We start from the raw sequence: 25364 nt of genomic DNA on the forward strand, positions 1-25364 counted from the left end.
CACATAACGCTGAATGAGGTTGTGTTTTGCCCGAGGCCCGGGGAAGCAGTTATAATGTGTGGTGGACCCGCTGAATGAGGATGTGTTTTGCCCGAGGCCCGGGGAAGCAGTTATAATGCGTGGTGGACCCGCTGAATGAGGATGTGTTTTGCCCGAGGCCCGGGGAAGCAGTTATAATGTGTGGTGGACCCGCTGGATGACTGTTTTTTTTTTTTTTTTTTTTTTTCCGGGGGGAATGGATCAGCTTAATATTGCAGATAGATTGTATCTTCTATCAATGTAATTGTCTGCATCACTTCCAATCCCCCATGTTTATTTTTATTTTTTATATATATATTCCCCTTTATTACTTTTCAACCCCACCATCCTTTCCCTACTTGGAGTAAATTAGTGAACAACAACGCCCAGGCCTCTACTTCCGGTCTATACTTACTATCTACACCTTATGGACAGAGTTAATTTTACAATAATTCTATATATATATATATATATATATATTTTATTTTTTTTATTTTTTTTGCTCCTGAACTTCTTCTACTCTCAACCTCTCCGATCATTTTCATGATGTCCATCCGGTTTGCTTCTAAATGCCATATCTTTCTAACTGTGCTCTTTCCCAAAAGCTCCCAACATACAACCTATATACTTATTATGGACACAGTATGCTTACATTATTAGCTATCTTTGTTATTATTTGTTGTTATTTGTTATTAGTCCCATCCTTCAACTCTATTCAATACCTCCCATCTATCTCTTAACACCATCCATATAGGATTTCTATTTGTCATATATATTTCAACCGTACTGTGATGTTTTACAAAAGTTCTGAACCTTTCTATTCTCATTGCTTCTACAGATTGTGAATTAAAAATAAACATTTTTGCTAAAAGTATTATTATATTATTGATTGATTGACTATGACTTTTCAGATCACCCAGTAATGCTATCTGCAAGGTTAGTTCCAGGTAAATATTGCAATCCTTTAGCCATTCCTGGACCTGTGTCCAAAAACAAGCTACAAATGGACAGAACCAAAACAAATGATCTAATGATTCTGTCTTTTCACAGCAAAATCTGCAGAGCTGGGAAGATTGTATCCCCCATATAAATAACATTCTATTGGTAGCAAGAATTTTATATAATAATTTAAATTGAAAGATTCTAATTTTTGAATCCGGTGTCATTTTGCGTGTCAGTTCATAAACACTATGCCATGGAATCGGTACGTCAAAGATCTCTTCCCAACTATTTTGCAATCTATATGGGATGGCTGTCAATCCTTTGGTCCTTAAGTGAAACTGATATACTTTTTTATTTATCACAGTTTTCCTTAACCAATTATGTTCTTTAATGCAAGGCCGACAGACAAGTTCCTTACTTTCTCCCCCTTCAACTTTCCTCTTCCACTTTTGCGGTAAGGCTGCAATTATTTGGTTGTAATTTTGGGTAGAGCAGACATTTCCATATGTTTTTGTTAGCTGCATGTGCGACATAACTCCACCAGTCCTACCGATGATATCATTTACGAAGATTATACCTTTTTTAAACATTCTGTCAAAAAATAAAGGTTTTTTGTCAATTAGTATATTTGAATTTAACCACAATATTTGTTGCATTATTTGTTCTGTCGTTTCTGGAGGATTAAATTGAAATTGCAACCAACTTTCTATGGCTTGTTTTAGAAATAGTGACATTTGGGAGATTATTTCCTTTTCAAATAACTGAAAGTGAGAGGTTGTAATCTGAATAAAGGGAAAAAGGCCTTTCTTGAACAGTGGGTGAGACAATCTTACTAATTTGCTTGAGAACCAGTTCGGATTTAAGTATAACATTTGGATGACTGAAGATTTTAGTGATAGGTCTAATGCTTTAATATTAATGGATGACTGGATGACTGGTTTTACATGAAAGGCTAAGTTAGTCTAGCCAGCTATCTAAACTTCTAGTAATCACGGTCAAATAACCGACGGGCCCTGAATTTGTTGGTCACTCTCACTCAGATATCATATAAAAAACTACAAACATTTCTCTCTGTCAATGGCAAAACGAGTAGAATTGCATGAAATTAGTTCTAAAGTTACTAAATATTCTCTCTGCCCCCATGGGAAAATATGTAGAATTGCAGCAAACTTGCTTTAAAATTGCAACATTTTCTCTACACCCCATGGCAAAGTGAATTGCAGCAAATTAACTCTAACATGCTCGCCACACCGCACGTGTCGCGTGCGCAAGCGTTGCAAAATAAATGTACACATACATAATAATAATAATATAATAATAATAATAATAATAATAATAATAATAATAACATGTTATTCAGTCATTGCACCCACACTGCTCGCGGCCGTCAACAAGCGTCTGCGTGGCCAGGCGCTAAAATAGAACTCGGTTCTATTTGTGACGCTCAACGCGCTGCAAGTCCCGCCTCTCCCATCTCCTCATTGGTTTTTAGGAGCATCTACCCAGGTGCGTGATTGAAAGATGAACTGAGGTCTACGCTCCAGTCCAGTTGGTTGCGGTAATGCACCATAAAGTTGGTTGCCAACCGCCATATAAAGTCCAAAGAAGAAGAAGAACCCTGAAGGAGGAGAGAACTAGAAAGTCAGTCGGTTTACCCTTTTATATGTGCATTTCAGGTAATACAACAACCCAGTGTTTATATCCCAGGACAAATTAGCTAGCAACAGCAAGCTAGCTAGCTAAAAATGCCATGAATGTTTAATGCTTTTCGACCTATCCCCAAATTAATGAAATTGGTTCAGAGTTCATTTTGATATTTCAACCTGCGTGTCCTGATCGCATCTGGTGTGGGTGGACAGAATCAACATGCGCCAGGATGGCATGCTGACTAGACCGGGCGCGGGCGTGCGTCCGCCATCGCTCGCATGTTGATTTTGTCCACCCACACCAGCGCGTCAAGTGTCACAGATAGAAGCAAGTTATATTTTAGCGCCTGGCTACGCAGACGCTTGTTGACCTGCACGAGCAGTGTGGGTGCAATGATTGAATAACATGTATGTGTACATTTATAAACGCGAGCTGTGTGGTCAGCATGTAGACAAACAATTGTTATCTTCACTGTCAAGACGGGGGCCGCTAAAATGTTTTGCTCACAAGGTGGGGGCCCCAAACAAAATGTCACCTAGGGCCTCCAAAAGGTTATGGGCCAGCTCCATATGGATGTGGGTACGCAGACCCCCGAGCCACTGCGGCCCCTCATGACGAGTTCAGATTTTTGTGGCCCCAACCCCATCAAAGTTGCCCATCCCTGATATACAACATTCAAACATTGTTTGATAATTAGCATTCCCGTGTAAAACAAACTAACTCTCCTCAAACATCTAAGGTGACCGTCAGTCATGTAGACACAACACACACACACACACACACACACACACACACACACACACACACACACACCTACTGTGTACCATACCCTGAGGATGCTTTAGTCTCTGAGAGACAGCATGGAGTGAGTCTTCAGCCTTCCATTTCACAGATCCGCTTAAATATTTCCTTGTCTTAGACATCAGGGAGAGCATGCATGGCTGTGGGGCCACTGTGTATTAGTCTTAGACATTAGGGCATGTGAGGTCACAGTGTGGCTGAGAGAGTCTGCATGTCTCTGAGATGCCCTATGGCAGAGACCTACATTTCACAAGGACATTCCTCCCCCTCCCTCTCCTCCCCACTGGCTTCTCTCATATTAGAGAGGACTTGCTTTGTTAGGGCTGTGGATTTCATCCCACTATGCAGCTACTGCCTGTTAAAGATGGAATCTGAACTAGGGGAAACAGTGACAATGTTAAAGATGGAATCTGAACTAGAGGAAACAGCTCCAATGTTAAAGATAAAAACTGAACTAGGGGAAACAGCTCCAATGTTAAAGATGGAATCTGAACTAGGGGAAACAGCTCCAATATCCGCCCCACCGCCGTTGTTATTGTTTTGTCGATGAAGCGGAGGTGAGGAGCATCAGGCAACATGGTAAAAAAAAAAACGCTGTATACTTTCTGCTGTTCTAATGCGCGTGCAATGACATCATATCCCAGCTTCACCATTAAGGATTCCAGCTTGAAGCTTCTGCTCTTCTACAACTGTAGTACGATCCAAAATCAATCCCTTTTGTGTTTGGTTATGGATTGAACTTTACAGCCTTCGAATAATCATATCCAAGAGTGGCATGGAGAACTTTTACACTTTTGTGCCGAAATATCAAGTATTTCAGGTATTTTAGGGTTCAGCATACATTTAGCTCACCCTTAGCAAACCAGATTGGAACGACCCAGAGTAGGCCCCATAGTCTACACATACAAACGCATTGAAAAGCCGTCTATGGCAAACATTTTCTGTAGTGTAGCGCCCTCTACTGTTGGTATTCTGCACAGACAACTGAGCCTCACTTCACTTTACACGTTCAACTTTAATCAACCAACAATAACACTTGCATATAAAAATGATATCAAAAGATAAAACAATATTAAACAGGTGGTTGATAATAATAATCAATTTCCAGATGTGTCATAATAAAGCATTCATATAATATTCTTCTTACCTGTGCCTCTGTTTGTGGTGGTGACTTTTCAATGTTTGGTTTTAGATGAGACGTCATCTATTCCTATTATTCTGATATGGCTGGTGATGTCCAGTGTTTATCACTTCAAGTCTTCTGTGTGTGTGTGTGTGTGTGCGTGCGTGCGTGTGTTGTGTTCGTGTGGGTGTGTTTGTGTGTGCTTGGTTATGAAGGTGCAGTATTCCGTAGAAACGGGGCTTGATCCCATTTAATGGCAACATAATGCATAAAATACATCTTTAGTACTTGATCTGCTTTAACATGAGTCATAAAGATTCAATGGGAGGTATTTGTCTCATCAGGATATAACAGAACTAACCAAGGTCCCCATCTGAAGCAAACCCACCCTCTCCATCAGGATATAACAGAACTAACCAAGGTCCCCATCTGAAGCAAACCCACCCTCTCCATCAGGATATAACAGAACTAACCAAGGTCCCCATCTGAAGCAAACCCACCCTCTCCATCAGGATATAACAGAACTAACCAAGGTCCCCATCTGAAGCAAACCCACCCTCTCCATCAGGATATAACAGAACTAACCAAGGTCCCCATCTGAAGCAAACCCACCCTCTCCATCAGGATATAACAGAACTAACCAAGGTCCCCATCTGAAGCAAACCCACCCTCTCCATCAGGATATAACAGAACTAACCAAGGTCCCCATCTGAAGCAAACCCACCCTCTCCATCAGGATATAACAGAACTAACCAAGGTCCCCATCTGAAGCAAACCCACCCTCTCCATCAGGATATAACAGAACTAACCAAGGTCCCCATCTGAAGCAAACCCACCCTCTCCATCAGGATATAACAGAACTAACCAAGGTCCCCATCTGAAGCAAACCCACCCTCTCCATCAGGATATAACAGAACTAACCAAGGTCCCCATCTGAAGCAAACCCACCCTCTCCATCAGGATATAACAGAACTAACCAAGGTCCCCATCTGAAGCAAACCCACCCTCTCCATCAGGATATAACAGAACTAACCAAGGTCCCCATCTGAAGCAAACCCACCCTCTCCATCAGGATATAACAGAACTAACCAAGGTCCCCATCTGAAGCAAACCCACCCTCTCCATCAGGATATAACAGAACTAACCAAGGTCCCCATCTGAAGCAAACCCACCCTCTCCATCAGGATATAACAGAACTAACCAAGGTCCCCATCTGAAGCAAACCCACCCTCTCCATCAGGATATAACAGAACTAACCAAGGTCCCCATCTGAAGCAAACCCACCCTCTCCATCAGGATATAACAGAACTAACCAAGGTCCCCATCTGAAGCAAACCCACCCTCTCCATCAGGATATAACAGAACTAACCAAGGTCCCCATCTGAAGCAAACCCACCCTCTCCATCAGGATATAACAGAACTAACCAAGGTCCCCATCTGAAGCAAACCCACCCTCTCCATCAGGATATAACAGAACTAACCAAGGTCCCCATCTGAAGCAAACCCACCCTCTCCATCAGGATATAACAGAACTAACCAAGGTCCCCATCTGAAGCAAACCCACCCTCTCCATCAGGATATAACAGAACTAACCAAGGTCCCCATCTGAAGCAAACCCACCCTCTCCATCAGGATATAACAGAACTAACCAAGGTCCCCATCTGAAGCAAACCCACCCTCTCCATCAGGATATAACAGAACTAACCAAGGTCCCCATCTGAAGCAAACCCACCCTCTCCATCAGGATATAACAGAACTAACCAAGGTTCCCATCTGAAGCAAACCCACCCTCTCCATCAGGATATAACAGAACTAACCAAGGTCCCCATCTGAAGCAAACCCACCCTCTCCATCAGGATATAACAGAACTAACCAAGGTCCCCATCTGAAGCAAACCCACCCTCTCCATCAGGATATAACAGAACTAACCAAGGTCCCCATCTGAAGCAAACCCACCCTCTCCATCAGGATATAACAGAACTAACCAAGGTCCCCATCTGAAGCAAACCCACCCTCTCCATCAGGATATAACAGAACTAACCAAGGTCCCCATCTGAAGCAAACCCACCCTCTCCATCAGGATATAACAGAACTAACCAAGGTCCCCATCTGAAGCAAACCCACCCTCTCCATCAGGATATAACAGAACTAACCAAGGTCCCCATCTGAAGCAAACCCACCCTCTCCATCAGGATATAACAGAACTAACCAAGGTCCCCATCTGAAGCAAACCCACCCTCTCCATCAGGATATAACAGAACTAACCAAGGTCCCCATCTGAAGCAAACCCACCCTCTCCATCAGGATATAACAGAACTAACCAAGGTCCCCATCTGAAGCAAACCCACCCTCTCCATCAGGATATAACAGAACTAACCAAGGTCCCCATCTGAAGCAAACCCACCCTCTCCATCAGGATATAACAGAACTAACCAAGGTCCCCATCTGAAGCAAACCCACCCTCTCCATCAGGATATAACAGAACTAACCAAGGTCCCCATCTGAAGCAAACCCACCCTCTCCATCAGGATATAACAGAACTAACCAAGGTCCCCATCTGAAGCAAACCCACCCTCTCCATCAGGATATAACAGAACTAACCAAGGTCCCCATCTGAAGCAAACCCACCCTCTCCATCAGGATATAACAGAACTAACCAAGGTCCCCATCTGAAGCAAACCCACCCTCTCCCAAGCACCAAGGGGGAAGACCAGACTTACATAATCTGATCAAATGGAAAAAGTCTAAAAGCATTGAAAGCACCTTCATTCTTCATCAACAACAAAAAAATATCTAATTTAGCATTTTATTTATTCCTCTTTTGAGAAATGTATTTTAAAATCTTTGCATTTTTTAATACATAAAAAAAAAAATACATGATGTCTAATATTACCACAGTTTGGCTTCTGGTTTCATTTCAAACACTGAGATTGAGGAGCTAATGAGTCCCACATCATGTCTGGACTAGACAGGCAGGGCTGAGGCCATAGAGATAGATAGAGGGTACACTAGCCACAAAGTCTGTTTCAGTATGGGCGGCATCATTGAAGGCTTTCACCATTTTTAAAAGTTCGGGGATGAGCTCTCTTTGTGTGGCTGAGGCTAGCTCCCTGTGAGTGTAATAACAGCGTGGTCAGATGGTGTAAACAGTGGGATGGTGTCCATTTTTAGGAAACGCTCAGCTTCAGTGGGGGGTGTGTGAACATTAAGAACTATGGTAACATTTCTCAATTCACCATTTAACCTTAAACACCTAGTGACCTCGTCAAGAGGTTTTGGAATCTCTTGGCTAAGGTGTTGGGTTGACAGCAAAGTTCCAGGTTTAAGCCCCGAGCAGGACTACCGGATGACTTCACTACAGTTTGTTTCAATCAATCAAACTCTTCTTCTTCTTCTTCTTCATGCTTCCAAAGGGAAGCGACCAGAGCACCACCTGCTCAGCAGGGAAAAAAAACACAAAACACTCCCATTTTGAGGAGTTCTTCAATTCCACTGAAGTCTTCATCCATAGAGAGGAAGTCTTCCATCGAGACGTCAACATCATCATCACTTCAAGAGAGGGACAGCAGTCAGGTTTAAAAGGTTACTGAAGTAAAAGTTTTGCTGTCCTTACAAAAAAAAAAAACATGGTCATAGTATTCTCTTTAAAGTCAGTGTTGCAGCATAGTTGACTGGTTTCCCATGTGAGGAGAAGTCTTCGGAAAGTCTTTCAGGACACTGGGAGCCAGCTTGGATTCCAAATCGTGTCCTCTTGAACAAAATGGAGAAGACAATCTGGAAACCTGTGGATTGAAATGACAATATGATATGACGCAACAGTATATACACTAATTTATTATTTTAATGGTTAAAGAAACAGAGATATTTAGGTAAAAAAGACATACTTGCGCTGGCTTCCCAGGAGAACTATGACCAAAGAATAAAGGCTAAAGAAAAAAACAAAAATAAAAATAAAAACTGAAGGAATGAAAAGAAGATAATGGAGGGAAAGGAGAGAGTCATTTCTGCCAGATGGAGAACAGACAGCAATTTGTAGCATTCATATTCCAAGTCTGAATAAATTCATCTATTAAATACAGTTCAATTCAACTGAGCAATACAACACAGTGTCACTGGTTTCAAGGGACCATTTGACCGGGTTTACCTTTTCTTCTAGTTCCTTTATCTGTCTTCTCTGTGCTGCTATCCATTCCTCCAGCTCTTTGATTCTCTGGACATGAAAACAGGATGAACAATAAGGTGGACAATAAGTTAAATCAGATCAGAGGAAATGTTTAATATTGGTGTACTGTAGGGTAGCTGAGGAAGGATCTCCCTGGGGAATATACTGTAGGGTAGCTGAGGAAGGATCTCCCTGGGGAATGTACTGTAGGGTAGCTGAGGAAGGAGGATCTCCCTGGGGAATGTACTGTAGGGTAGCTGAGGAAGGATCTCCCTGGGGAATGTACTGTAGGGTAGCTGAGGAAGGATCTCCCTGGGGAATGTACTGTAGGGTAGCTGAGGAAGGAGAATCTCCCTGGGGAATGTACTGTAGGGTAGCTGAGGAAGGAGGATCTCCCTGGGGAATGTATTGCAGGGTAGCTGAGGAAGGAGGATCTCCCTGGGGAATGTACTGTAGGGTAGCTGAGGAAGGATCTCCCTGGGGAATGTACTGTAGGGTAGCTGAGGAAGGATCTCCCTGGGGAATGTACTGTAGGGTAGCTGAGGAAGGATCTCCCTGGGGAATGTACTGTAGGGTAGCTGAGGAAGGAGGATATCCCTGGGGAATGTACTGTAGGGTAGCTGAGGAAGGATCTCCCTGGGGAATGTACTGTAGGGTGGCTGAGGAAGGATCTCCCTGGGGAATGTACTGTAGGGTAGCTGAGGAAGGAGGATCTCCCTGGGGAATGTACTGCAGGGTAGCTGAGGAAGGATCTCCCTGGGGAATGTACTGTAGGGTAGCTGAGGAAGGATCTCCCTGGGGAATGTACTGTAGGGTAGCTGAGGAAGGATCTCCCTGGGGAATGTACTGTAGGGTAGCTGAGGAAGGAGGATATCCCTGGGGAATGTACTGTAGGGTAGCTGAGGAAGGAGGATCTCCCTGGGGAATGTACTGTAGGGTAGCTGAGGAAGGAGGATCTCCCTGGGGAATGTACTGTAGGGTGGCTGAGGAAGGAGGATCTCCCTGGGGAATGTACTGTAGGGTAGCTGAGGAAGGATCTCCCTGGGGAATGTACTGTAGGGTAGCTGAGGAAGGATCTCCCTGGGGAATGTACTGTAGGGTAGCTGAGGAAGGAGGATCTCCCTGGGGAATGTACTGTAGGGTAGCTGAGGAAGGAGGATCTCCCTGGGGAATGTACTGTAGGGTAGCTGAGGAAGGATCTCCCTGGGGAATGTACTGTAGGGTAGCTGAGGAAGGAGGATCACCCTGGGGAATGTACTGTAGGGTAGCTGAGGAAGGAGGATCACCCTGGGGAATGTACTGTAGGGTAGCTGAGGAAGGAGGATCTCCCTGGGGAATGTACTGCAGGGTGGCTGAGGAAGGATCTCCCTGGGGAATGTACTGTAGGGTGGCTGAGGAAGGAGGATCTCCCTGGGGAATGTACTGTAGGGTAGCTGAGGAAGGATCTCCCTGGGGAATGTACTGTAGGGTAGCTGAGGAAGGAGGATCTCCCTGGGGAATGTACTGTAGGGTAGCTGAGGAAGGAGGATCTCCCTGGGGAATGTACTGTAGGGTAGCTGAGGAAGGAGGATCTCCCTGGGGAATGTACTGTAAGGTAGCTGAGGAAGGAGGATCTCCCTGGGGAATGTACTGTAGGGTAGCTGAGGAAGGAGGATCTCCCTGTGGAATGTACTGTAGGGTGGCTGAGGAAGTATCTCCCTGGGGAATGTACTGTAGGGTAGCTGAGGAAGGAGGATCTCCCTGGGGAATGTACTGTAGGGTAGCTGAGGAAGGATCTCCCTGGGGAATGTACTGTAAGGTGGCTGAGGAAGGAGGATCTCCCTGGGGAATGTACTGTAAGGTAGCTGAGGAAGGATCTCCCTGGGGAATGTACTGTAGGGTGGCTGAGGAAGGAGGATCTCCCTGGGGAATGTACTGCAGGGTAGCTGAGGAAGGATCTCCCTGGGGAATGTACTGTAGGGTAGCTGAGGAAGGAGGATCTCCCTGGGGAATGTACTGTAGGGTAGCTGAGGAAGGAGAATCTCCCTGGGGAATGTACTGTAGGGTAGCTGAGGAAGGAGGATCTGCCTGGGGAATGTATTGCAGGGTAGCTGAGGAAGGAGGATCTCCCTGGGGAATGTACTGTAGGGTAGCTGAGGAAGGATCTCCCTGGGGAATGTACTGTAGGGTAGCTGAGGAAGGATCTCCCTGGGGAATGTACTGTAGGGTAGCTGAGGAAGGATCTCCCTGGGGAATGTACTGTAGGGTAGCTGAGGAAGGAGGATATCCCTGGGGAATGTACTGTAGGGTAGCTGAGGAAGGATCTCCCTGGGGAATGTACTGTAGGGTGGCTGAGGAAGGATCTCCCTGGGGAATGTACTGTAGGGTAGCTGAGGAAGGAGGATCTCCCTGGGGAATGTACTGCAGGGTAGCTGAGGAAGGATCTCCCTGGGGAATGTACTGTAGGGTAGCTGAGGAAGGATCTCCCTGGGGAATGTACTGTAGGGTAGCTGAGGAAGGATCTCCCTGGGGAATGTACTGTAGGGTAGCTGAGGAAGGAGGATATCCCTGGGGAATGTACTGTAGGGTAGCTGAGGAAGGAGGATCTCCCTGGGGAATGTACTGTAGGGTAGCTGAGGAAGGAGGATCTCCCTGGGGAATGTACTGTAGGGTGGCTGAGGAAGGAGGATCTCCCTGGGGAATGTACTGTAGGGTAGCTGAGGAAGGATCTCCCTGGGGAATGTACTGTAGGGTAGCTGAGGAAGGATCTCCCTGGGGAATGTACTGTAGGGTAGCTGAGGAAGGAGGATCTCCCTGGGGAATGTACTGTAGGGTAGCTGAGGAAGGAGGATCTCCCTGGGGAATGTACTGTAGGGTAGCTGAGGAAGGATCTCCCTGGGGAATGTACTGTAGGGTAGCTGAGGAAGGAGGATCTCCCTGGGGAATGTACTGTAGGGTAGCTGAGGAAGGAGGATCTCCCTGGGGAATGTACTGTAGGGTAGCTGAGGAAGGAGGATCTCCCTGGGGAATGTACTGCAGGGTGGCTGAGGAAGGATCTCCCTGGGGAATGTACTGTAGGGTGGCTGAGGAAGGAGGATCTCCCTGGGGAATGTACTGTAGGGTAGCTGAGGAAGGATCTCCCTGGGGAATGTACTGTAGGGTAGCTGAGGAAGGAGGATCTCCCTGGGGAATGTACTGTAGGGTAGCTGAGGATGGATCTCCCTGGGGAATGTACTGTAGGGTAGCTGAGGAAGGAGGATCTCCCTGGGGAATGTACTGTAAGGTAGCTGAGGAAGGAGGATCTCCCTGGGGAATGTACTGTAGGGTAGCTGAGGAAGGAGGATCTCCCTGTGGAATGTACTGTAGGGTGGCTGAGGAAGTATCTCCCTGGGGAATGTACTGTAGGGTAGCTGAGGAAGGAGGATCTCCCTGGGGAATGTACTGTAGGGTAGCTGAGGAAGGATCTCCCTGGGGAATGTACTGTAAGGTGGCTGAGGAAGGAGGATCTCCCTGGGGAATGTACTGTAAGGTAGCTGAGGAAGGATCTCCCTGGGGAATGTACTGTAGGGTGGCTGAGGAAGGAGGATCTCCCTGGGGAATGTACTGCAGGGTAGCTGAGGAAGGATCTCCCTGGGGAATGTACTGTAGGGTAGCTGAGGAAGGAGGATCTCCCTGGGGAATGTACTGTAGGGTAGCTGAGGAAGGAGGATCTCCCTGGAGAATGTACTGTAGGGTAGCTGAGGAAGGAGGATCTCCCTGGGGAATGTACTGTAGGGTAGCTGAGGAAGGAGGATCTCCCTGGGGAATGTACTGTAGGGTAGCTGAGGAAGGATCTCCCTGGGGAATGTACTGTAGGGTAGCTGAGGAAGGAGGATCTCCCTGGGGAATGTACTGTAGGGTAGCTGAGGAAGGAGGATCTCCCTGGGGAATGTACTGTAGGGTAGCTGAGGAAGGAGGATCTCCCTGGGGAATGTACTGTAGGGTAGCTGAGGAAGGATCTCCCTGGGGAATGTACTGTAGGGTAGCTGAGGAAGGAGGATCTCCCTGGGGAATGTACTGTAGGGTAGCTGAGGAAGGATCTCCCTGGGGAATGTACTGTAGGGTGGCTGAGGAAGGAGGATCTCCCTGGGGAATGTACTGTAGGGTAGCTGAGGAAGGATCTCCCTGGGGAATGTACTGTAGGGTAGCTGAGGAAGGAGGATCTCCCTGGGGAATGTACTGTAGGGTAGCTGAGGAAGGAGGATCTCCCTGGGGAATGTACTGTAGGGTAGCTGAGGAAGGAGGATCTCCCTGGGGAATGTACTGTAAGGTAGCTGAGGAAGGAGGATCTCCCTGGGGAATGTACTGTAGGGTAGCTGAGGAAGGAGGATCTCCCTGGGGAATGTACTGTAGGGTAGCTGAGGAAGGATCTCCCTGGGGAATGTACTGTAAGGTAGCTGAGGAAGGAGGATCTCCCTGGGGAATGTACTGTAGGGTAGCTGAGGAAGGAGGATCTCCCTGAGGAATGTACTGTAGGATAGCTGAGCTCCATCCTCTACCAGCTCCATCCTCTACCTGTACCAGCTCCATCCTCTACCTGTACCAGCTCCATCCTCTACCAGCTCCATCCCCTACCAGCTCCATCCTCTACCAGCTCCATCCTCTACCAGCTCCATCCTCTCCCTGTACCAGCTCCATCCTCTACCAGCTCCATCCTCTACCTGTACCAGCTCCATCCTCTACCAGCTCCATCCTCTCCCTGTACCAGCTCCATCCTCTACCAGCTCCATCCTCTCCCTGTACCAGCTCCATCCTCTACCAGCTCCATCCTCTCCCTGTACCAGCTCCATCCTCTCCCTGTACCAGCTCCATCCTCTACCAGCTCCATCCTCTACCAGCTCCATCCTCTCACCTGCTGTGAGTGCTGTAGCAGCTCCATTCTCTCCCTGAGGATCTGTGAGTCCCTCTCTCTGAGCTCCGTCATGACCGCTCTCTTCCACTGCTCCACCGCCCGACGCAGTTTCTCCCGCTCGTCGTCCGACAGCATCTCCGCCATCTTGGCACCCGCCTCCTGTTGCAGGGCGTTAAACAGCATCGCCTCTAGCTCCAAGATCCTCTGGAGGGGAGGGAGGGGAGAGAGGGAGGGAGGGAGGGGAGAGAGGGAGGGGAGAGAGAGGGAGGGAGGAGAGGGAGGGAGGGAGGAGAGGGAGGGAGGGAGGGAGGAGAGAGAGGGAGGGAGGGGAGAGAGGGAGGGAGGGAGGGGAGAGAGGGAGGGCGGGAGGGGAGGAAGGGAGGGAGGGAGGGAGGGGAGGAGGGGAGGGAGGGGAGAGAGGAAGGAGGAGAGTGAAAAGGTAGTTTGTGGGCATATACACTGACTATACAAAACATTAAGAACACCTGCTCTTTCCACGACCCCTTATTGATGTCACTTGTTAAATCCACTTCAATCAGTGTAGATGAAGGGGAGGAGACGGGTTAAAGAAGGATTTTTAAGCCTTGAGACAATTGAGACATGGATTGTGTATGTGTGCCATTCAGAGGGTGAATGGGCAAAACAAAATATTAAAGTGCTTTTGAACGGGGTATGGTGGTAGGTGCCAGGCACACTGGTTTGTGTCAAGAACTGCAACGCTGCTGGGTTTTTCACGCTTAACAGTTTCCCATGTGTCTCAAGAATGGTCCACCACCCAAAAGACATCCAGCCAACTTGACACAACTATGGGAAGCATTGGAGTCAACATGGGCCAGCATCCCTGTGGAAAGCTTTCGACCCCTTGTAGAGTCCATGCCCCGATGAATTGAGGCTGTTCTGAGGGCAAAAAGGGGGAGCAACTCAATATTAGGAAGGTATTCTTAATTTTTTGTCCACTCATTGTATATTTCCATTTTCTATTTGAGTCATTTAGCAGATGCTCTTATCCAGAGTGAGAGTGTTAGTTTACAAAGGCAAGCTTTTCCTTGAACATTTGGGTCCATTTTAAATGCCTCTCACCTTGTGTGCCTGAGCCATGGACTGTTTCCTGTAGTCCAACTCCTCATCCAGGTAGCCTTTCTGTTTACTGAACACATGCTGCAAATAACACACAGAACACAACCTCGTCATCCAGATAACTCATACTAAAGATTCATACAAAATCATTCATTCATTTGTAAATTCATTCATTCATTATTTCTTTCTTTCATTCATTTGTTCATTCATATAAGATGTCTGTTAAACACTGTAGGTCGGGCTACAATATATTGCCAGTTGCCAATGCACTTTAAGCATATACCATATACCACGTACTTCCATGCAAAACAACTTGAGCAGCATGCTAAATGAGAAGGGTTCAAATAAAATGCAGATCAGCCATTTACCTTCTCACTTTCAATGTCCATCCTTTTCTGTGCTAAAGCGGTTTTGGTGACCTCTATATTCTCAAGCCACTGAAAGGAGAAGACAGTAAGCAGGATATTCAGCTGGGAATAAAAACATTATTTTATCTCATTAACTCAATGATGCAAAGCCTACGACAGGGATTCAAAGACAAGGCCGGCATTCAAACAAACAAAGATCAACAGCCTTTTGAAATGTAAGTTAATAAAAAAAAAATATATAAAAAAATACCCTTTCTGCTAGTGTTAAGACAGTCCTGGCGTGAATGGCAACCACTTGCTCCTCATTGGATAGGTTCTGGGTGGTACATGGTACATAGGGAAAACACAACACTCAGACACTCAGTATCAAGCAAACAGCAGATCCATCAACACAGAGGAGACAGACAGAGCAATGAGTTCAGTGATGTTGGAGCGGACCATACTGCAGGCAAACAGCAGATCCATCAACACATTTACATTACATTTTAGTCATTCAGCAGACGCTCTTATCCTCTTATCTTATTTTATTTTTCATACTGCCCCCCCCCAAAAACACACGGCCAAGGCAACAAAGGAGTGGCTCAAGAAGAAGCACATTAAGGTCCTGGAGTGGCCTTGCCAGTCTCCAGACCTTAATCCCAGAGAAAATCTGTGGAGGGAGCTGAAGGTTAGAGTTGCCAAACGTCAGCCTCGAAACCTTAATGACTTGGAGAAGATCTGCAAAGAGGAGTGGAACAAAATCCCTCCTGAGATGTGTGCAAACCTGGTGGCCAACTACAAGAAACGTCTGACCTCTGTGATTGCCAACAAGGGTTTTGCCACCAAGTACTAAGTCATGTTTTGCAGAGGGGTCAAATACTTATTTCCCTAATTAAAATGCAAATCAATTAATAACATTTTTGACATGCATTTTTCTGGATTTTTTTGTTGTTATTCTGTCTCTCACTGTTCAAATAAACCTACCATTAAAATTATAGACTGATCGTGTCTTTGTCAGTGGGCAAACGTACAAAATCAGCAGGGGATCAAATACTTTTTTCCCTTACTGTACAACACAGAGGAGACAGACAGAGCAATGAGTCCAGTGATGTTGGAGCGAACCATACTGCAGGCAGACATACATGTACATACATGTAGATAGGAAATGAACATACACTTACGGCATTATCCCCCAGTATATCTAGCTTTTTCATCAGCTCTGTGATGACGATGTCCTGCCAGGGAGAAGAGACAAGAACATCAGGTTAAACTTCAAATAAAATCAAAATCAACCCCTTAACACTCCCCCTTTGACCAAGGTTATTCAACTCTGACCCAACGAGGTCTGGAGTCTGCTGGGTGTCTGTTCTACCTGATCATTAATATCACCCACCTGGTGTCTCAGGTCTAAACCAGTCCCTGATTAGAGGGGAACAATGGGGGAAAAAAAGGCAGTGGAACTGGCTTTGAGGTCAAGATTTGAATTTGGAGGGCCATAGACACCTCTCTTAGCCCCTAGCTCCTAACCTCTACCCCCTAGCACCTTTCATAAGATATTATTATTAAGGATATAGACTCACTTCTGCCTTCACCAAACTATATTATATATGACATTATTATTATGATAGATGTAGACTCACTGTGACTCCCTCGGCCTCACAGTACACCTGCAGTGGACTGACGCCTTCACAGAAGTGGACGTCGTGGAAGTTGATGCCTGGAGATCTCCTCTCCCGCTCCTGGATGGTGATAAGATGTCGTTATTACTAGATGGCCCACCTTGGAGACCATGGGCATGTAAAACCAGCCTGCAAGTCTTTAATTACCTACAGTATCTAGGAGTATAGCTAAAACTGATAATACATTTCCAAAACCTGAATAACATTAAGATGAAACATTTTCGTCCAATTGTATCCAAGGTCCAATGGAAACACAGAGGTTGGAGACGATGCCATACTACGGAGCCCGTGGAGCGGTTGTTGGAGGAGTTTAAATTCCCTGCTCTTACTTCAAGTTCAAGGATCCGGAACTCCAGGAGTTCATTTTGGTCTCTGGCGTCCTGAAATTCGTTTTTTAAACGTGACTCCTCTGTTTCCACGTGCTTGATCTGTTAAGAGAGGGGAAATACACGGGAAAGATAACCACAGTCACATTTTTTCCAATCACACCTGAATTACATGTGACACATCACTTTGAGTAAATATGATGGATAATAGTTCATACCTTTTCTATAAGTTCTTGATTTCTTTGAAACAGGGCCTGTTTCTCTTCGATCCACTTCATATCCTTCAAACACACAAGGAATCAGCTAATCAGTGGCAAAGAACAGTGTGTGTGTCTGTGTGTGTTTGTGTGCGTGAATACGTGCGTGTGTGTGTGTGTGTGTGCGTGTGGCTATATGTGTGTGTAATCCAGTCACCTGTCCTTGTTGGGACAGAACACACTCTAGGTCCTGTATTCTGGTTTGGTAGAGAAGAAGCTCTGCTTGCAACTGTTCTCTTGTCTGTGGAGTGAAGAGAACAACATTCACTGGTTATATACAATGATAATAAATGATAGTAGAATATGTTTCCCTACCTGGTTCAGTCTCTATGGCAGCATTCTGTCTCTACCCGGTTCAGTCTCTAGGGCAGCATTCTGTCTCTACCTGGTTCAGTCTCTATGGCAGCATTCTGACTCTACCTGGTTCAGTCTCTATGGCAGCATTCTGACTCTAACTGGTTCAGTCTCTATGGCAGCATTCTGACTCTACCTGGTTCAGTCTCTATGGCAGCATTCTGACTCTACCTGGTTCAGTCTCTATGGCAGCATTCTGACTCTAACTGGTTCAGTCTCTATGGCAGCATTCTGACTCTACCTGGTTCAGTCTCTATGGCAGCATTCTGACTCTACCTGGTTCAATCTCTAGGGCAGCATTCTGTCTCTACCTGGTTCAGTCTCTACCTGGTTCAGTCTCTAGGGCAGCATTCTGTCTCTACCTGGTTCAGTCTCTATGGCAGCATTCTGTCTCTACCTGGTTCAGTCTCTACCTGGTTCAGTCTCTAGGGCAGCATTCAGTCTCTACCTGGTTCAGTCTCTAGGGCAGCATTCTGTCTCTACCTGGTTCAGTCTCTAGGGCAGCATTCTGTATCTATGTGGTTCAGTCTCTAGGGCAGCATTCTGGTTTGAGACCTGCGTGCTTAACTCACATATTCTCTCACTTACGTCAATTAATGATTTATGCAAATGTCTCAACTGAATCAGGCCTTGGAGGAGTCCTACTTATGAAGGGCAAGTGAATATGACTTTAGCCCAATATTTCTTGTGGACTAGTGGTCTAAAATACATTCCTGCCCAGTGAATGAAATACATGTTTTGATAATGGCATCATAAAAGAGCACCTCTTACCTTGACTTCCTTCTCTGCATCAAACGTGCCCCCGACCTGCTCCTGTAGAAGTGCATATGCTCTCTGAAGAGCCTGGTACTCCATGGTCAACTGATGAAACCTCATCTCTGTCTCCTCCCTGATCATACCCTACAGGCAGGCAGGCAGGCAGGCAGGCAGACAGGCGGGCGGGCAGGCGGGCAGACGGACAGACGGGCAGACATGCAGGTAGACAGACACAGACAGGCAGACAGACGGGCATGGAGGCAGACAGACACAGACGAGCGGGCAGACACAGACAGACAGACAGACAGACAGACAGACAGACAGACAGACAGACAGACAGACAGACAGACAGACAGACAGACAGACAGACAGACAGACAGACAGACAGACAGACAGACAGACAGACAGACAGACAGACAGACAGACAGACAGACAGACAGACAGACAGACAGACAGACAGACAAAAACAACAGTCAAACCCCATGGTCATTATAACACAACATCAGAAATAACATATTACATATGAAACCGTCTGATTTTCAGTAAACGTTGCATTGCATATTTACACTTCTGTAATTGACTTCTGTATATCAAGAATGGAAACACACTTTCAAATTCATTTATAATTCTATAACGTCAAGCTTTCATTAGGGAGCAATCAAAGGACAAAACATATATATATATATCCCCCTCCTCTCTCTTTCTCTCTGTCTTGATCTTTCTCTCTTTCCTCTCTCTTGATCACTCTCTTTCTCTCTGTCAGACTCCCCTTAAACATGACAAGCAAAACTGTATGACTTTCCCCAGAAAGTCTGTGTCCATGTCTTACCTCCTCCGGGTCATCGTCTGGTGTGCATGGTGTCCTGTCTGTGTGGAAGGAGATGGAGGATCCGTCTGAGTCTATAGAAGCCTCTTCGTCGTCGTAACCAAAGAACGTCTCTACCGCCGGTTTACACGGCTTAATGACCTTCTTCCTCCCTCCTGTACCCTGCCGTCTGTACCTCAGCAGCATATCTCTTTCCTAGAACATCATTCCATTAAAAAATTAAATAAAATGGTATTTGTCACGTGCCGAATATAACAGGTGTAGACTTTAACGTGAAATCCTTACTTATGAGCCTTTTCCCCCAAAAAATGCAGAGTTAAAAAGTAAGAAAAGTAACAAAAACTAATAAAATAATAGTAACACAATAAATAATAATAATAATAATATTGAGGCTGTATACAGGGAGTACTGGTGCGAAATCAAGGTCAAAGTCAAGGTTAGTAGCTGTCGATTCGTAGCTCTAAAGTATTTAGCGGTTATAGGTGATAATGGTGTGAGATTTCTGTACTAAGAAAAGGATAGGATAAACATGAAGAAAGTCACAAAATAGCAAAGATGGGTTGGAGCACGTAAGATGTCGACCATCTCCATCGGTTTCATCTTAAGGACACATCATTAAAGAAAACACAATCATTCCATTTTAAAAAAAGAAGGAAAACACACAGATAAACAAGAATGTTTCTTTCTGCTTAGTTCGTCTATTTTTTTTTTTTTTTTAAGACAGCACGTTTCAGTGTCTGCCTATCTCAAGGGTTGTGCTGAATCGTTGTAGAAGAACAGCAACAATAGAGAGACTGTTTCTCAAGACTGTTACTCATCCAAAACATCTCCTTCAGTAGTCCCAGAAGAAAACATCATTGGAAGAGGGAGACTCTCACGAACACGATGGTGTTCTCCGTTCTGCTCTACGACCCCCACAAGTGTCACGTGACTCGTCTGAAGGTAACCGGTACCGGTTGAAAAAAATTGAATGGAAGTATGAATGTAGTTTTGTGCCTACCCAAAAAAAGGGGTTAAATATGTGTAAAAAAATATATATATATATATATATATATATCCTAGATTTAGGGCAGACACTTCAAAACCTTATTTCTTATTATTCATTTTTTGACTGTCCTTTTTGCCATTTATTAATGTATTATTCAATACGTTTCTATGGACTTTAGTAGTAAAGGTCAAAGTCAATATTTTATCAAATATTTGTTATATAGATTTGTTTATACCTAAATTGGTCCTACATTTCCAAATCATATATCTAAATGATCTATAGTATGACCCGTCTCCCCCAACGTCTTAGACTCTAAAGAATTAACTACTGCATGCTGTGCACAGACATAGACATAGCTAGATATTAAACAGTGATATCCTCAGAGACATAGCTAGATATTAAACAGTGATATCCTCACGAGACATAGCTAAATATTAAACAGAGCTATCCTCAGAGACATATCTACAGTGAGGGAAAAAAGTATTTGATCCCCTGCTGATTTTGTACGTTTGCCCACTGACAAAGACATGATCAGTCTATAATTTTAATGGTAGGTTTATTTGAACAGTGAGAGACAGAATAACAACAAAGAAATCCAGAAAAACGCATGTCAAAAATGTTATAAATTGATTTGCATTTTAATGAGGGAAATAAGTATTTGACCCCTCTGCAAAACATGACTTAGTACTTGGTGGCAAAACCCTTGTTGGCAATCACAGAGGTCAGACGTTTCTTGTAGTTGGCCACCAGGTTTGCACACATCTCAGGAGGGATTTTGTCTCACTCCTCTTTGCAGATCTTCTCCAAGTCATTAAGGTTTCGAGGCTGACGTTTGGCAACTCGAACCTTCAGCTCCCTCAACAGATTTTCTATGGGATTAAGGTCTGGAGACTGGCTAGGCCATTCCAGGACCTTAATGTGCTTCTTCTTGAGCCACTCCTTTGTTGCCTTGGCCGTGTGTTTTGGGTCATTGTCATGCTGGAATACCCATCCACGACCCATTTTCAATGCCCTGGCTGAGGGAAGGAGGTTCTCACCAAAGATTTGATGGTACATGGCCCCGTCCATCGTCCCTTTGATGCGGTGAAGTTGTCCTGTCCTCTTAGCAGAAAAACACCCCCAAAGCATAATGTTTCCACCTCCATGTTTGACGGTGGAGATGGTGTTCTTGGGGTCATAGGCAGCATTCCTCCTCCACCAAACATGGCGAGTTGAGTTGATGCCAAAGAGCTCGATTTTGGTCTCATCTGACCACAACACTTTCACCCAGTTCTCCTCTGAATCATTCATTGGCAAACTACAGATGGGCCTGTATATGTGCTTTCTTGAGCAGGGGGACCTTGCGGGCGCTGCAGGATTTCAGTCCTTCACGGCGTAGTGTGTTACCAATTGTTTTCTTGGTGACTATGGTCCCATCTGCCTTGAGATCATTGACAAGATCCTCCCGTGTAGTTCTGGGCTGATTCCTCACCGTTCTCATGATCGTTGCAACTCCACGAGGTGAGATCTTGTATGGAGCCCCAGGCCGAGGGAGATTGACAGTTATTTTGTGTTTCTTCCATTTGCGAATAATCGCACCAACTGTTGTCACCTTCTCAGCAAGCTGCTTGGCGATGGTCTTGTAGCCCATTCCAGCCTTGTGTAGGTCTCCAATCTTGTCCCTGACATCCTTGGAGAGCTCTTTGGTCTTGGCCATGGTGGAGAGTTTGGAATCTGATTGATTGATTGCTTCTGTGGACAGGTGTCTTTTATACAGGTAACAAGCTGAGATTAGGAGCACTCCCTTTAAGAGTGTGCTCCTAATCTCAGCTTGTTACCTATATAAAAGACACCTGGGAGCCAGAAATCTTTCTGATTGAGAGGGGGCCAAATACTTATTTATCTCATTAAAATGCAAATCAATTTATAACATTTTTGACAGGCGTTTTTCTGGATTTCTTTGTTGTTATTCTGTCTCTCACTGTTCAAATAAACCTACCATTAAAATTATAGACTGATCATTTCTTTGTCAGTGGGCAAACGTACAAAATCAGCAGGGGATCAAATACTTTTTTCCCTCACTGTAAATATTAAACAGAGCTATCCTCAGAGACATATCTAAATATTAAACAGTGCTATCCTCAGAGACATATCTAAATATTAAACAGTGCTATCCTCAGAGACACTAACGATGCATATCTTATTCCTCCTTTGAGGCTGAGAGACTGAGGATACATTCCAAATGGCACCCTATTCCTTATGTAGTGCACTACTTTTGACCAGGGCCCACCATATGTCTCTGTAAGTAGTGCACTTTATAGGGAAAGAGGTGCACTATATAGGGAAAGAGGTGCACTATATAGGGAAAGAGGTGCACTTTATAGGGAAAGAGGTGCACTTTATAGGGAAAGATGTGCACTTTATAGGGAAAGAGGTGCACTATATAGGGAAAGAGGTGCACTTTATAGGGAAAGAGGTGCACTTTATAGGGAAAGAGGTGCACTTTATAGGGAAAGAGGTGCACTTTATAGGGAAAGAGGTGCACTTTATAGGGAAAGAGGTGCACTTTATAGGGAAAGAGGTGCACTTTATAGGGAAAGAGGTGCACTTTATAGGGAAAGAGGTGCACTTTATAGGGAAAGAGGTGCACTATATAGGGAAAGAGGTGCACTTTATAGGGAAAGAGGTGCACTATATAGGGAAAGAGGTGCACTTTATAGGGAAAGAGGTGCACTATATAGGGAAAGAGGTGCACTTTATAGGGAAAGAGGTGCACTCTATAGGGAAAGAGGTGCACTCTATAGGGAAAGAGGTGCACTTTATAGGGAAAGAGGTGCACTTTATAGGGAAAGAGGTGCACTATATAGGGAAAGAGGTGCACTTTATAGGGAAAGAGGTGCACTTTATAGGGAAAGAGGTGCACTATATAGGGAAAGAGGTGCACTTTATAGGGAAAGAGGTGCACTATATAGGGAAAGAGGTGCACTTTATAGGGAAAGAGGTGCACTCTATAGGGAAAGAGGTGCACTCTATAGGGAAAGAGGTGCACTTTATAGGGAAAGAGGTGCACTTTATAGGGAAAGAGGTGCACTCTATAGGGAAAGAGGTGCACTATATAGGGAAAGAGGTGCACTTTATAGGGAAAGAGGTGCACTTTATAGGGAAAGAGGTGCACTTTATAGGGAAAGAGGTGCACTTTATAGGGAAAGAGATGCACTATATAGGGAAAGAGGTGCACTTTATAGGGAAAGAGGTGCACTTTATAGGGAAAGATGTGCACTTTATAGGGAAAGAGGTGCACTATATAGGGAAAGAGGTGCACTATATAGGGAAAGAGGTGCACTATATAGGGAAAGAGGTGCACTTTATAGGGAAAGAGGTGCACTTTATAGGGAAAGAGGTGCACTTTATAGGGAAAGAGGTGCACTTTATAGGGAAAGAGGTGCACTTTATAGGGAAAGAGGTGCACTATATAGGGAAAGAGGTGCACTTTATAGGGAAAGAGGTGCACTTGATAGGGAAAGAGGTGCACTTGATAGGGAAAGAGGTGCACTTTATAGGGAAAGAGGTGCACTTTATAGGGAAAGAGGTGCACTTTATAGGGAAAGAGGTGCACTTTATAGGGAAAGAGGTGCACTATATAGGGAAAGAGGTGCACTTTATAGGGAAAGAGGTGCACTTGATAGGGAAAGAGGTGCACTTTATAGGGAAAGAGGTGCACTTTATAGGGAAAGAGGTGCACTTTATAGGGAAAGAGGTGCACTTTATAGGGAAAGAGGTGCACTATATAGGGAAAGTGAGAGACTAAGACACACAAGGACATTTCCATATCAGAGTCTGGGGAGGGGTTGCACCAAACTAAGATTACATTAGTCGTTGTTTCCATTGAACTATCCCTCATGGTACATTCCTATCATAATACTTGATGGAATTATCTGACAACTTACAATCACACTCTTCACGTATCCAGCAGTCTCCAGTGCCTAGAAAACATAACTCAGGATTTAATTGAATGTACAGAATCTGTATACTGTATAATGTTGCAATGTTTCATCCTGTGTTTCATGACTACAAATCCCTTCCATGTGATTAACATCATCAGTGTCTTCCTGTGTTTCATGACTATAAATCCTGTCCATTTGATTAACATCATCAATGTCTTCCTGTGTTTCATGACTACAAATCCCTTCCATGTGATTAACATCATCAGTGTGTGTAGCCTACCTGTGAAGGTGACTGCGAGAGAGAAAAAAGGAGAGAAAGAGAGAGAGAGAGAGAGAGAGAAACAAAACAAAGAAATAAAGGAAGAGGGCGAGAGAGAGAGAATGACAGAGCAAACCCACGGAGGGAGCTGTTGCCATAGAAACGGTAATACCTTTGACAGGTCGTCAATAATATTCTGCTGTTCCAGAACCTGTAGTCTGAGGAACTCGATCTCTCTCTCCTCCTGACTCTGGTCAAGGTCGTTTAGAGAGCTGGGCCGTCTTTTGGTGCCCACCTTCTCTCTCTGGAAGGGAAGTAAACCGGTTAAAAAGGTGCAATGTGCACAAATCGCTCCGCCATTTCCTGGTTGCTAAAATTCTAGTAGTTCGCCTATTGTCAGTTTATGTGACAAAACAAGCGACGTATAGTCTAAAGAATCATTGTACCATCTAAACCGCTGTGAAATATATTTTCAATAACCAAAAATATTGTATATTCAGCTGTTTGAGGCTGGTGTACAAAACCCACAGTTAAAGACGCAGAAGAACGGGAAACATAGAAATAGCGCACATAGAACAGATCTACCGCTTCTTAGACTTGCTTTCAACGAGAATGACAGATCTATAACTCATATTTCTATGTGAATTTGGTCGGGTCGCCCCAAAAAGTGACATATTGCAGCTTTAAAAACAAAGATATTCAATTTAAGTCATTCTTTGAAATCTGAAGAACCACATCTCTGTGCACTAGTCAGCTACTCAACTAGATTTATGTTAACTCTCTGTCACAAGAGATTACTGCACTGTGTGTTAAAGGTAGCCAGTGTTCGCTATACAGATGCGGTGAAATATATCGGCACCCTTGCATGATATGTTGAAGTTGAAAACACTTTTACTGTATACACATGTATTTGTTCGATTTACAACTGGACCAAGAAAAAACATTGACAACTGAAATTGAGATTTCTTGTACATAAAAAAATATTCAAAATTCGAATTTATTTGGTCGG

At 44.7% G+C, this 25364-nt stretch overlaps 1 protein-coding gene across 1 annotated transcript in view; it reads right to left on the reverse strand.

Moving 5' to 3' along the window:
- Positions 1–8437: 8437 nt before the first annotated feature.
- jakmip3 (Janus kinase and microtubule interacting protein 3) overlaps positions 8438–25364 on the reverse strand; it is a gene marked incomplete at both ends in the record, with an annotated part of 37676 nt that continues 20749 nt past the window's right edge. The window contains 15 exons of the mRNA XM_084194207.1: positions 8438–8488; positions 8676–8741; positions 13564–13767; positions 14644–14721; positions 15009–15077; positions 15259–15324; positions 16169–16222; positions 16628–16726; positions 16996–17094; positions 17211–17273; positions 17407–17490; positions 18375–18503; positions 19189–19380; positions 24100–24135; positions 24528–24659. Of these exons, the coding sequence (XP_084050333.1) occupies positions 8438–8488; positions 8676–8741; positions 13564–13767; positions 14644–14721; positions 15009–15077; positions 15259–15324; positions 16169–16222; positions 16628–16726; positions 16996–17094; positions 17211–17273; positions 17407–17490; positions 18375–18503; positions 19189–19380; positions 24100–24135; positions 24528–24659 (1422 nt within the window). The remainder of the gene's footprint in view (positions 8489–8675; positions 8742–13563; positions 13768–14643; positions 14722–15008; positions 15078–15258; positions 15325–16168; positions 16223–16627; positions 16727–16995; positions 17095–17210; positions 17274–17406; positions 17491–18374; positions 18504–19188; positions 19381–24099; positions 24136–24527; positions 24660–25364) is intronic.

This window comes from Coregonus lavaretus (genome assembly GCF_964263955.1).
Source record: "Coregonus lavaretus genome assembly, contig: HAP1_SCAFFOLD_2772, whole genome shotgun sequence".
NCBI lineage: Eukaryota > Metazoa > Chordata > Actinopteri > Salmoniformes > Salmonidae > Coregonus > Coregonus lavaretus.